Source organism: Symsagittifera roscoffensis, chromosome 5, assembly GCF_963678635.1.
Source record: "Symsagittifera roscoffensis chromosome 5, txSymRosc1.1, whole genome shotgun sequence".
NCBI classification, from domain to species: Eukaryota; Metazoa; Xenacoelomorpha; order Acoela; family Convolutidae; genus Symsagittifera; species Symsagittifera roscoffensis.
In genome coordinates, this window is record NC_087066.1 from 4,788,421 (window position 1) to 4,800,964 (window position 12,544).

At 37.7% G+C, this 12,544-nt stretch overlaps 1 protein-coding gene across 5 annotated transcripts in view; it reads left to right on the forward strand.

Moving 5' to 3' along the window:
- The window catches only part of LOC134846916 (uncharacterized), a 36,356-nt gene that overhangs the window by 14,771 nt on the left and 9,041 nt on the right, over positions 1–12,544 (forward strand). For 3 of the 5 annotated variants that reach the window (XM_063864344.1, XM_063864346.1, XM_063864342.1), the window contains 5 exons: positions 414–524; positions 2,485–2,627; positions 10,071–10,573; positions 11,018–11,167; positions 11,627–11,941. In XM_063864344.1, coding sequence (XP_063720414.1) covers positions 414–524; positions 2,485–2,627; positions 10,071–10,573; positions 11,018–11,167; positions 11,627–11,941 — 1,222 coding nt within the window. The remainder of the gene's footprint in view (positions 1–413; positions 525–2,484; positions 2,628–10,070; positions 10,574–11,017; positions 11,168–11,626; positions 11,942–12,544) is intronic. The other 2 variants (XM_063864343.1, XM_063864347.1) reach the window with 2 other exon arrangements.

Below are 12,544 nucleotides of genomic sequence, written 5' to 3' on the forward strand. Positions count from 1 at the left end.
AAAATTGAATAAGTTATATTAGTTGATCAAATTTTTTAAACGAAGTTTCAACGGTTGGGCGACAGTTCTTACGCGGCGACAAATCGTAACAAGGCATTGAAAACTAGCGACTGCTTGCTCCTTTGCACGCTTTTTTCGACAAAAGGGATATAGGTGCGCATGAATCAGTGTTTGTCGCTTAACCTACAGTTAATAGTTGTCGCCTGTTACGAATTGTGGCCTGTCGCGAATTGTCGTTTGTTGCGTTTTGTAATTTGTTACGAATTGCCGTTTACGAATTGTCGATTGATACAAATTGTCCTGTGTTACGAATTGTCGTTAATTAAAAATTGTTGCCTCATGCATTTCAACATCCTTTTCTGTGTGAATTTATAAAAGAGTAGTAGTTTAACATAATGTTGTCTGTGTTGCAGACGAGTGGGCAGAATATGAAGCAGGATGAGCAAATGGACTGCAAGTGGAGAGTGCAGCAGAAGATGGCATCTGAGAAGAGTGAGCTGGAGAAGCGACTTCTCCAATTAGAGGTAACAGCACACCTCTCTTCACTGTCAATCACGCAAGCAATTGATTGTTTTCTTCAGTCAGTGTGATCGGAACAATCTGTGAGAATTGCTTTGCACATCAACGGACAAGAGTTGTTGTTCCGACCACTCTCAGAGAGTGGAAAGAAACTTAGGATTCGGATCGGTTTTTTTTTGTAGCCAATTTTCTATCTCAAGAAAAGTTCGTAGGGGTTCAAGTGTAGTATTATTATTACATCAAAGACACGTGTTCTAATTTTTTTGTTTCTATTTGATCTAAAAAATTTTAAGGCCGTATAATTTTTACTTTGAAATTGTACTTAAGTTTTTTTTTCAAAAAATAAGTAAGTTTTTTTGTTTCCTTGCGTTCATTGCCTTTTCCAACTGTCTGTTGGCTATGTTTTTTAAATGCTTCCATTTTGTCGCTTTTTGACATTTTGATCGACATTGCGGATCTCAGCTCATTTTCACTCGCATACACTTTTCTGCGGAATTTAAAAAATCGCCCATTGATCCAGTTTTCTCAAAATGGGCTGGTTTTGGCAATCATAAAAAAATTTGGAAATTCAAAAAGCTTTAAGGTTGTTTTCTTTTTACGCGACGTCGCATTGCATTCATTTACTCTGTTCCAATTATCTGTTGGCTATGTTTCATGCTTGATATAGTTTCTTCAAATGGAGTATTTTCGCTTTCTGTATTTGGAGCATAAAGAGGAATCATTAGGTGGCAATGGATTTGAATTATTGAGTCAGTTGGTGTCTTTTGACAGCCTGTCAAGTTACTCTACGTGTTGTCTCGATAAAACTTATTTCTATCGGACAATAATTTATTCGTCTGCTAATGACGTTTCCATCCCTGGAAAATTATTATATTATTCCAGGTGGGAAATTTATATTTTTCAACTGAGAGTTCCGTGATATCATGACATCCATTGTCTATGTTGATAGCTCCGGGGAGGAAACAGGAATTGATAATTACATGATAAATCGGTCTGGATAGAAAAAAAAACATCAAAATGGCAATTTTCAGCGTGATGATAATTACATGTAGCTTTTCTTTCACTTTCTTGTGTACTTTTGTGCTTTTTACGGTGTTTTATAATCAAAGAGAGCGGCTCTATAGACAATCTCTGTTTTTAATGACTGACGAGTTTTTCTGATGTAGCACTAAGCGCGACTGAAGTTGAAAGATTGCTTTGATGATACTGCTCTTTTTCTAATTTTGTTCAATCAAAGCTTATATCAGCAAAAGCAACTTTGCTCAATTGTCGAGCACAAACAGTTTGTTTTTAATGGCACGAAAAATCAAAGGGTTATAACCAGAAAAAAACTAGTACTGAAATAGATATTTTTTGCAGTTAACCGAGTAGCAATTTTTTGCAGGTTTTCCTCAGGTTGACGATAGGAAATAAACAGTTTCAATGTGAAAGTGCTTTTTATTACTGTTGAGATTTGCAAGAGTATTGCGACCGGATAGCAAGGTTTAAATTGATCAGCGAGTGAAAATGTTGGAATTTTTTTTGGTCGTTTAGTTTTTTCCGGCTTTGTGGATTCCGACACTTCTTTTGTCTTTTGGCTAGCCTATCATGCTGTGTTTGCGTTCGAATGTGCTCGCTGTCCGACTTGACTGCAAGCCAAACTTAAATGTAAGATGTGTTTCGGATCACTTTTTTGAAGAGTTTTTGTTAGCTTGAACAAATTGCAGGGTGTAGTCCTGCCATTTGTGGCGACGATTCGTCGCGCGAAAAGTCCACCGCGTGACGGGGGTACCGCTGGATTCTTTTTAAAATGGTTGGTTGTTTTTTTGAGGGCCTGCTTCAAAATCCAGGTGGCTGAGAAGCCCCACACTTCTAAGCTAGTCCAGCATGTTTGGGAAGGGTGTTAAAGGTAGGTTATTTTTAAAATGGAACAGCTCCTCTGCCTGTGTAATAATCAGTGTAATAACTGGGGTTAATTTTGTTTAGAGAGAGAAGAGTAGTCTGCAGAGTGAGTTGGAGACTAGGCTGGAGAGTCAGGCGCAGAGGTACGAGGAGAGGATCACAGAACTGCATGCAGTCATATTCGACATCAACAAGCGATACGACCAACTGCATGGAGACACCATCAGGTAGCTACTATTTAGACCGCCTCATTTCATCCCAAAATCAGTTCAAAGCCTAAATGAATTGCACATGAGAAAGAGACGCAAAGTATAAACAAAGTAAATTTTATTTACATTGGCAATGATGTTTTTTGTTTGAAGAATCTTGAGTTTTCGTCACGTTTTATTCTGTTTTTTGGCGGTTTTAAATTAGGTTTTGTTTTAAGTTCACTCCAAATTCATTTGCTGAAAGAAAGGCGAATTACTGTCTCCAACAAGAGAAACGAAAAGGCGCGAATAATCGAACTTGATTTTACTGCTACTGAACGAAATTAATTTTCATCATTTAAACAGTTCGGTTTTACGTCTAGTGTTTTTTTTTTCATAAATCTTCACGCTTAGTTTTGTTTTTAGGTGGTTCGACTTATCATTTTTTCTAAGCTCACATTCTAATATATCTGCGACTTGGATTTCGAAAATTTTGACCATCTTTTTTTTAGGTCAACCAAACTGATTTTCCGAGCTCTCCTAATGCCCCATAGAGACCGTAGATAGACCAAATTGTCTGTGCCGCAGGCAAATTTTTGAAAAAACTTTGGGCACTTTTTGGAAAATTTTGACAAAAAAATCGCGTTATTTTGCGCGTGCTCCCCCTCAAAGTAAGTATATATTGGCGCCCAAGGCGCCTTTAGAAAAATTTTAGGGTCGGTCGACCATAAATGGATTTCTTAAAATGTAGCAAATGGGGGACCCTTTGGGTCGGCAGGGGGTCGAATCCCTGATCGGGGGAGGGGGAGGGGCATCGGCCCCCCTGCCCCCCCCCCCCACCTAAATTTTACCAAAAATTTGTGTCAATCATAAATTGTTCTTAAAATTCAAAAAGCGTTAGGGACATACATATTTTTCGAAATTTTTTTCAGAAAGTTTTAGTTTTTAATTGTTAAGCTGAAGCCTAATTGTTGTGATAAACTTATTAAATAGATAGATATGTCTCGACGAACCGGATAAACATCTTATCTTGGGTAGCCCTTGTCTACGAAGGGATTTTAGAGATCCGGTTGATGGAAATCGAAATTGACACAAACAGAATCAGATAAAGAAGATAAACCAGCTCATTTGAGAGTGGTTACGACAGCCAGAAAAGACACGAACAAATTCCCGGATGTTATCCAGCTCATTTTAGAGCGGAAATGACAAAGAGAATTTGGAAATATCTTTAAACAAATCTACCAAAATCCAGCTCATTTTAGAGCGGAAACGACCAATAATTCCCAGCAAGACAATTGAAATATGTCTCTCCACTGTACAGTATGTCAAAACGCTTTAACCAATCAATCGGTGAAATGCGTCGGTTGTCAAGCTTCTGCCCACTCTGCGTGTATTGGCCTCAACACTGCCGATAAGGTGGTTGGGCACATTGAATGGAGTTGCCCAGATTGTGGAACCTGTAAAAGAGATCTTTTCCGAGTTATTGATGAACGGCGACAAGAACTGTTCTCAATAAAGACTATGGCGCAAGATGTACACGAATTAAAGTCTGAGCTGCTATCGCTGAAGCAATATCGTGAACCAAGTAGTATAATTGAAAAGAACAAAACCAATTATGCTGGGGCAGCGAAGTTTAATCTGAATTCTTCGGCATTCATCAGAAATGCTCGTGAAAGTGTATCCTCAGAAGCTGGTAGCTCGAGGGTTACGAAGCGAAAAGGCTCCAAAGATAGAAATGACCGCAGACCAAAGAAACCACTAATTACGGGAGAAGTGGTAACAGAAGCACTCAAAGGTGTAGAGAAGCCACCACCACGACGCCATCTCTATGTTGGAAGAATAAAACAGACAAATGATGAAACTGATATAGTCGCATGGTGTCAAAGTAAAGGATTTCCTCTGAATCATATCAGGGAAATAACAAAGGAAAATTCTCGCCACAAAAGTTTCCACTGTGTATTTGACGGCGAACATGCAACAATCATTGATCAACCTAATTCTTGGCCGGAAAATGTTGTAATAAACAGGTACTATCTTGATGCAGAAGCCAGAACCTGGCTCAGAACTTTGAAAAGCGACTGACTAAAATCAAACAAAAAACCCGAGTCTCAATCGAATGCTATGAAAGTTGGTGTAATTAATATACGTTCTCTAGCGAAAAAAGTAAATCAAATACAGAGCATATTGGCTATAGAACAAGTTGATATCTTGATCATTACTGAAACCTGGCTTAAGCCGGATACGGAATATATTCTAAATCAGTGTATAGACTCTTCAAATGAATATCGATACCATCATGTTTCACGAACGGCTAAAATAGGTGGAGGTGTTGCCATAATTTCTCGCGAAGAACTACAGGGTGAAAGAATTTTAAGCCATCTCTCGGACGATGGTGATTTCTTGGTAATTACGGTCGTGACTAGAAAAGTCAAAATAACAATTGCAGCAATATATAGACCGCCGAGTGGAAATTATAACGAGTTTTTTAATGAATTGACTGAAAATATTCTTGCCTCATCAATTGAAACCCAACTTCTCCTCCTGGGTGATTTTAATTTGGATCTAGAAAACAGACGTTGTGCCAAATCCAATACATTTTGTTCGATTCTACTGGAGTATAACCTAGAACAGATTGTTAAGAAAGCAACTCACGAATACGGGAAAATTCTAGACCTCATAATTTGTTCAAACCCGGAATTGTGCTCACCCGTTAGAAATGAGCACGTTGAATACTCTGATCACCATCGTTGACGTTCACTTATGAAATCGCAATTCAACGGAAGGATAAAACCAGATTGACTATTTATGATTGGAACAATACAGACTGGAAACATTTAGAGACGGAAATAGATCAGAATTTAATCTTGAATATGAACACCAATGACCCGAACGAGATGGCAGAGATTTTTATCGAAATTTTGCAGCTGCTGAAAACTGATTATGTGCCAACTAAGACCAAAGTTGTCAAAAACCGATTTTGTAATTTTTACGATAAAGAGTTAGCAGACGTAAAACGAAAACGTAGAAAATTAGAACGAGTAATGCGTGTAAATCCTGGATTAGAAAACGAAACAGCTTTCAAGGAGTATTTAAAGAAATGTAAAGATCTGTTTAGAGAGAAGAAATTGATATATTTTTCCAGGCGCTTTGAGCTTTCAAATAGCCATTCGCTCAAGTTTCGTGAATTGAAACGCCTTGCTGGAGAAAAACAACAAAACGTTCTACCACTGATATACTCCAGTGATTATGAATTAGCTGAAAACTTCAACCAATTTTTCATTCAGAAGGTTAGAAATTTAGTGGCAAATGTTAAAAGTAATGGCATCTCGCCGCCACTCTTTGCTTTCACTGCAGTTTCTTCTTTCCAATTCCAATATGTGACTATAGATGAACTAGAAGAAGCAGTAAGAATGGTTTCAAACGCGAACTCACGAGAAGATATACTGAAAACGATAGATATGAAAAGAATAGCACACTCGTGGAAAGATTATTTCATCATTATGATAAACAATTGCATCGATCAGTCCAAATTTCCAAAATGTCTCAAGAGAGCGGTGATAACTCCTCTCTTAAAAGACCACAAACTTGACCAAAACGTTTTAAATTCTTATAGACCAATAGCGAATCTGATGTTTATCAGTAAAGTTTTTGAAAGAATTTTATATAAACAGCTCGATCAATACCTTAGCTCCTATAATCTTCTAGATGAACACCAATCTGCTTACAGGAAGCATTTTTCAACTGAAACGGCTCTGCTAAAAACTACAGATGATCTACTGACTAGTCTCGACAACAAGAGACAGGTCATTTTGATAGCCCTTGACCTTTCAGCTGCATTTGATACCATTGATCATAAAACATTGAGAAAGATCATGAAAAATCGGATTGGAATGACGAATGATGCAGTGGATCTAATTCTTTCCTATCTAGAGAATCGGACTCAAATTGTTGCTATCAATGATGTTTTATGGAATTCTCAAGAACTCGAATTTGGAGTGCCTCAAGGTTCTCTTCTGGGACCCCTCCTGTTCTCAATCTACCTGACACCATTGACCGATATTATTGGCTCAACTAAATATTCATACCAAGTGTATGCCGATGATACTACTTTATACTGTGAAATTAAAAATGAGAGTGAATTAGCAGAAATAGAAAGATCTCTGGTTATTATTTCGAACTGGTTTTCGTCCATGGGGCTTATGTTAAATGAATCAAAAAGCCAAGTAATTAACCTAGCCACTAGTAAGTCAAAAGGTCTAACAAACGGTTCACTACTCATTGGAAATTCAACGGTTAAGCTGATGAAATCAACAGAAAACTCTGTGAAGTCTTTAGGTTGCCTCATTGACCGATCCTTGTCATTGAAAAAACAGATCGATTCCGTGTGTGGCGCCAGTTACCACAGTCTCCGGAAACTATACAGCATACGTTTCTACCTTGATTTTGAAAATAGAAATATGTTGGCAAGAATGCTAGTCTTAAGTCGATTAGACTACTGCAATAGCTTGTACTCGAGCTTACCAAATTATCTGCTCTACAAGTTGCAAAAAGTCCAAAATAGTGCCTGCAGATTTGTTTTCGGTTTGAAGAAGTCAACGAGTATTACTCCTTATCTACATGATCTACATTGGTTGCCCATAAAATCTCGAGTGATTTTTAAAGTCTTGACAATCGTACACAAATGCATTTTCAATCCTCAAATCGTTCCGTCTTATCTGAGTAAATATTTTTCACTACAAAAAAGTTCCTCCCGTTTCAGTGAAAGGACCATGGTCATTAAGAAACCACTGGTTAACACGAACTATGGAAAAAGGACGTTTAGATTTGCTGCCGCACACCATTGGAATAGTTTACCATGTAACCTTAAACTACCAAATGAAACTGAATTTCGTAAACAGTTGAAAACGTATTTGTTTAACCAGTATTACTATGAGACTTGTTTCAGTTAAAGGTTGCTAAAATGACTGAAACTAGAAAGGTTGGAATTCAAAAGCTAAACGAAACCTTGCGTTTAAGAAATGTTCATGTTGAAACCAGGTTTCTCCCCAAAAGACGGATAATATTGAGCTCTGATAAGATCAAGAGAGTGACATATGCTGTTTTGGGATCATCGCTAGTTTAGGGGATTTTTCTGCCAGATTCCGTGACAGTTTCGTGCCCTGGTGGAACTCTCTCAACCCTTTAGCGATCAGGTTCTCAATGATATGAAAAACTTGGATGTACAAACAGTGCTCATAATGGGAGGAACAAACAACCTGTTTGACCGTTCAGGGCGCCAGTCATTGGGAGCGACTGAAGTAGCCGAGGAGATGGAGAGTGCTATTTTTAGACTCCTTGACTGCAATTTCGAAGTTGGCGTCATGTCACTTATTAGCCGGGAAGGTAAACGCTCTCTTATCAGGAGAGTGAATAAATGCTACAGAAATCTAACGGCATGGTATAAAATCCCGCTCTTTAAAACTGTAAAGTTCAGCTATCGGAGGCATGTTTGCGCAGATGGTCTTCACCCCACAGCAAATGGCGTGCGCGAACTTGCTAAGGACTTTTATGACGCCTTCAGAAGCATAGAAAATCCAATGGCTGTGAAAAGAAGGCGACGACGATGAAACGCCCAGCTCATTTTAGAGCGGGTCCGATTTTTAACCATCTTCAAAGAACATTTTCTGTTCAAATCCCAGCTCATTTTAGAGTGGGTACGGCTATCGACAGACGCGAACTCATCTTTAGCGGAACGACTGATTATTCTTACGACAAAACTGGTTTTTAATTAAACTCAAACACCTTTGAATTCAAGAAATTGGTGTTGAAATAACAAATGTGATGATGATGATGATGATGAAGTCATTGTCACTTTAATGGATCGTGATCCTTATTTTTGTCCTTTTTTTTCAAAGTAAGTTTTGACATTTCGCGGTTTGGCTGTTTCTAAGTCAAGTTCTTTTTTTTAATAAAAAGGAAGGCAAACTCCACCATTGAACCCCAAAAATGTGACGGTAACAAAATAGCTAATCGTTTTTTTTTTTTTCAAAATTGATTTACTGAGTTTTCTGATTTCCCAGCGGATAATTAAACTATCGTATTGACCCAGATTATTCTAACAGGGATAATTTTGAGAAAAAGTGTTATCGTAAGCAATTCTTTAAATTCAAAAAGCTTTAACGTTATCTATTTGCGTCGATGAAAGTCTCTCAGACTCTTATAAAGTCGTTCTGATTGTTTTTTTTTCAGGGAAAATCCTAAAATTTATTCAGGCAAACTCCACTGTCGAACAGCGAATGTGTAAAATTCCCGAAAAACGTGATCATATTTTTATTTCAAAAATAGAATTTAATTATCAGATTTCCTAGCGAAATAAAAAGTTATTACCTTTGATTGTTCTAGAAGTTCAAAGATCTTTGAGGCCATCTATTTTTTCTGTAAAATGCAAAAATTGAGACATATTAGTATTTCTTTTCTGTTTACTTGCATTCATTGGAACTTTTCCAACTGTCTGTTGGCTATGTTTTTTTTGTAGAAAAACGGCAGATTTAAAAAAAAATGTTTTTTTTTTTAAAACTTTTTTCTAACCATCTGTTGGTTATATTTTGAAAAAAATCATGTCATTCTTTTTTCTTCGGTTTTATATTGTTCATTGACACTTTTCCAACTGCCTGTCGGCTTTGAACGTGGTTCAAGCGGGCCAATGAACGTAGTGTAGATGCTTGGATAGGTCGTGATGCATTGTTTTAGCAGAAGAAAATAATCTTTGCAGCTACACCAAGAGTGCTTGTCTTATAAGAGCAGTCCACTTGTTTCCTATCTCAGTCGCGTTTTTTTTGTGTCTAAAATCTGCGAACAGCTCATAATCTTAGAGCCATTTAATAGCGTGTGGTTTTTACGCAAAACTAAAACAACCGGGCTTTACTTGGTAGATTTTACACATGCTTGAAATCAACCGAGGATCGATCCCTCGTTATGGAAAATTTATTTTTCAAAGATTGTTTTCCGCGCGTTCAGGGTCTTGAGAAGAATTTATTGTTTTCTCGTCTGTATTATTCGTTAGTGTTACAGCCTTTGTGAAGAAAATCGTTATCAACAATGGCCGTTAAAAACCCACACTTTAAGTTGAGGTATAGGTTACTTGTATAGGTATCGATTAGGAATGAAAAAAGAAAACACTCAATAAAAACACAGATTCTCAGGTTACATATAAGGGTATACTCTTATTCATACTTACCAAATTAGGAAGCTAGTGAGACCTAGTAATGAGAAGATAACTGTGCAGGTTTTATGAATTGGTGCATATCTGAGGTAGATGAATGAAATGGTATCAAGTTTCAATACACAACATTCAGTTGCGTTTTTTAAAATAAAAAAGAACCTCTGTCATCTTTTGACTACTATTATATGCTAGTGCGTATTTACTTTTGTTTGTTTATATTTACCACTTAGTTTGTTTTACCTGTATTGCTGATGTCTGTTTATTAAAACGTGTCCGTTTAGAGAGGAAGACGAGGAATTTTTGGAGGAGGTGGATGAGGAAAATGAAGACGCTGCATCCAATTCCAACTCTTCCTCTTCGGCCCCGCCCCCTTCACACGTGATCAACCAATATTCCACTACTGCTGCCGCCCATCTCAATCTGATGAACAAACTCAACCCCCCTTCTTCTGTCCCCTCCCCCTCGTCTACTACCTCCCCCTGGGGGGTTAATCAACCCCAACGTCAACCCGCATCACATTTCAATCCCAGCTATTCTTCTACCGGTATGAGCAGTACTAATGCTAATGGTTTTACGAATAGAACCGTGGGAACTGCAGCCAAAGCAGTTGGATTAGAGGTAGCAACTAATTCATACCAATCTGAAATGACCAATTCCACCCCTGCCGATCAATCTGGGGGGAATAGAGGGGAGAAGAAATGTAATCAGAGCGGCGCAGATTGCAGCACAATAAATACTTACACGCAGCACCACAACCAAAAGGCAGATGGAAGACTAATTAAAGGTGCGCATGTGTAAACAATGTAAACATCCTTTTTAAAGGGTTTGTGATTTGATTTTTTGTTGGTGGTTTATAGCACAGAAGAAAATTGCTTGGCGTATTTTGCAATTAATTGCCAATATATTCTTTTTTTAGCTTTCACTTGACTACTTTTTGTCACCTTGAGAATAGTCTGAAAATAGACATGTTACTTTTTATTTTGCGCTAAAAATTACTATCTCTCTTGTTGAGCTTTGTTGGCTTGTAGATTTTTGTACCAATATTACCAAATACCAAATTTGGCGTGTGACCTGATATGAACCGACTAGTTAGCTTGGTGTAATATCGTTTTCTAGAGAGTGTTACAAAGACTTTAATCCGTTGTTATCAAATGCTGCCGAATTGAATTATTAGTATTTATTCATTTGCTTCAAAACCTAGAGTTTGAAATTTCTCTTCTCGCCTTAGCAGCTGGAATATCAACACAAAGGTCATCTCCAATCGCTTCCGGGAACCAAAAGGGCAACAAAGTAATCGGGGGAGGCCATAGGCCAATGGAATTTGCAGGGGGTGCGAATAGAACTGGAGATCCATACACCACAGAACTAGATGCATTGGGTGAGTTTAATTTATAAAATAGCTCAGGTCTTTTCACCATTTAGTCGAATTATTTCATGTTTTTTTTCAATGATCTTTAAAATTAGACGTTTTTTTAGCAAATTTGTTAGCAAAAAGGGCCATTTGGCTCCCTGAAAACAGCTGATTTTAACAGATCCACGCCAGAATTAATCCTTTAGTCGAATACCTTTCTATGTGTTTTGGTGAAATTATGTCAAATGCTTTCTCTTATTTTTTTGTCGCAATCGTGCGCTTGTTCGATTGTGTTCCAATATATGTATTCCTGTTTGGTTCTTGTTGTGCATAAATACCAAAGACAAAGACGCACTGAAACTAAATATTTCAATTATCAAAGGATAGACGTTTGGAGCTAACTTCGACATTACTAGCAGTTTTCCAATTTCTGAACCAAAGATCGCTAACCTAAATTATTTTTTCCTTTGCTCGAAATCGCATTAGAAACATGCTCCACCTCAACTCACTGCTGTTGCGAATCGCCCTACAATTCACCACAAAGAACTTCAGGGACAAAACCAAAAAAGACCGGCAGTAATCTAACTGCTGAACATATTAAACACTTGAATGGTGCTAATACCAATAACAATACACACAATAATCATCACAACCACCACGAATTGGAGGCTCTAAGCACCGATTTTGAGCTAGTCGTGAAAGACTGCTGCGACAACAAGACTGCTAATGAGTTTGACGATGACAATTGTTGTTGTCGTTTCGATGACCTTGAAAATGTCAACAGTGATGATGAGTCGAACGGTGAGTCAGATAGTTGTGAGCGGGCAAATAGTAGACTGATCAAGTAGCCGAAAAACAGCTAGTTTGACAGAGGAATTGAAAATGCGATGCATGATAGTAGACCTGTTTATGTTAGATGTTCTTTTCAATAGTCACATGTTGACGTTGAGCTTAGACCTAGAAATTGCTCTGCGATACTATTTTAAGCGCAAATGTATGTTTACTGTTGTCTAGAGTCAACTGAAGCATTGAGTTTGAGGTAGTTTTTCTCTCTATTAGAAAGTCGGAATCTTTGGCAGATAGTTAATGAATCTTCTCTTTTATTCTTTTGGTTGCTCAATGTTTGAAGCTTCAATATGAATTCATGTGTTTCAAAGTCGACCCTTTACTAGTGGTTCTGTTATTTGCACCACTTTTGCCCCACTTGAAACAATCGCATGAATGAACTTCTGCTCACATTAGGAAACCATCCACCATCCTTGTGCGTCTGAGCAAAATAGTACACCATGTGATGAAATAAAAACGACCAAAATTGAACTCTTTGAAGTTGCCTGCTGTCTATATTTCCATATATTACCTTATCCTCAGTTTATATGCCCCTATTTTTTATTCCCGGAGTAACCT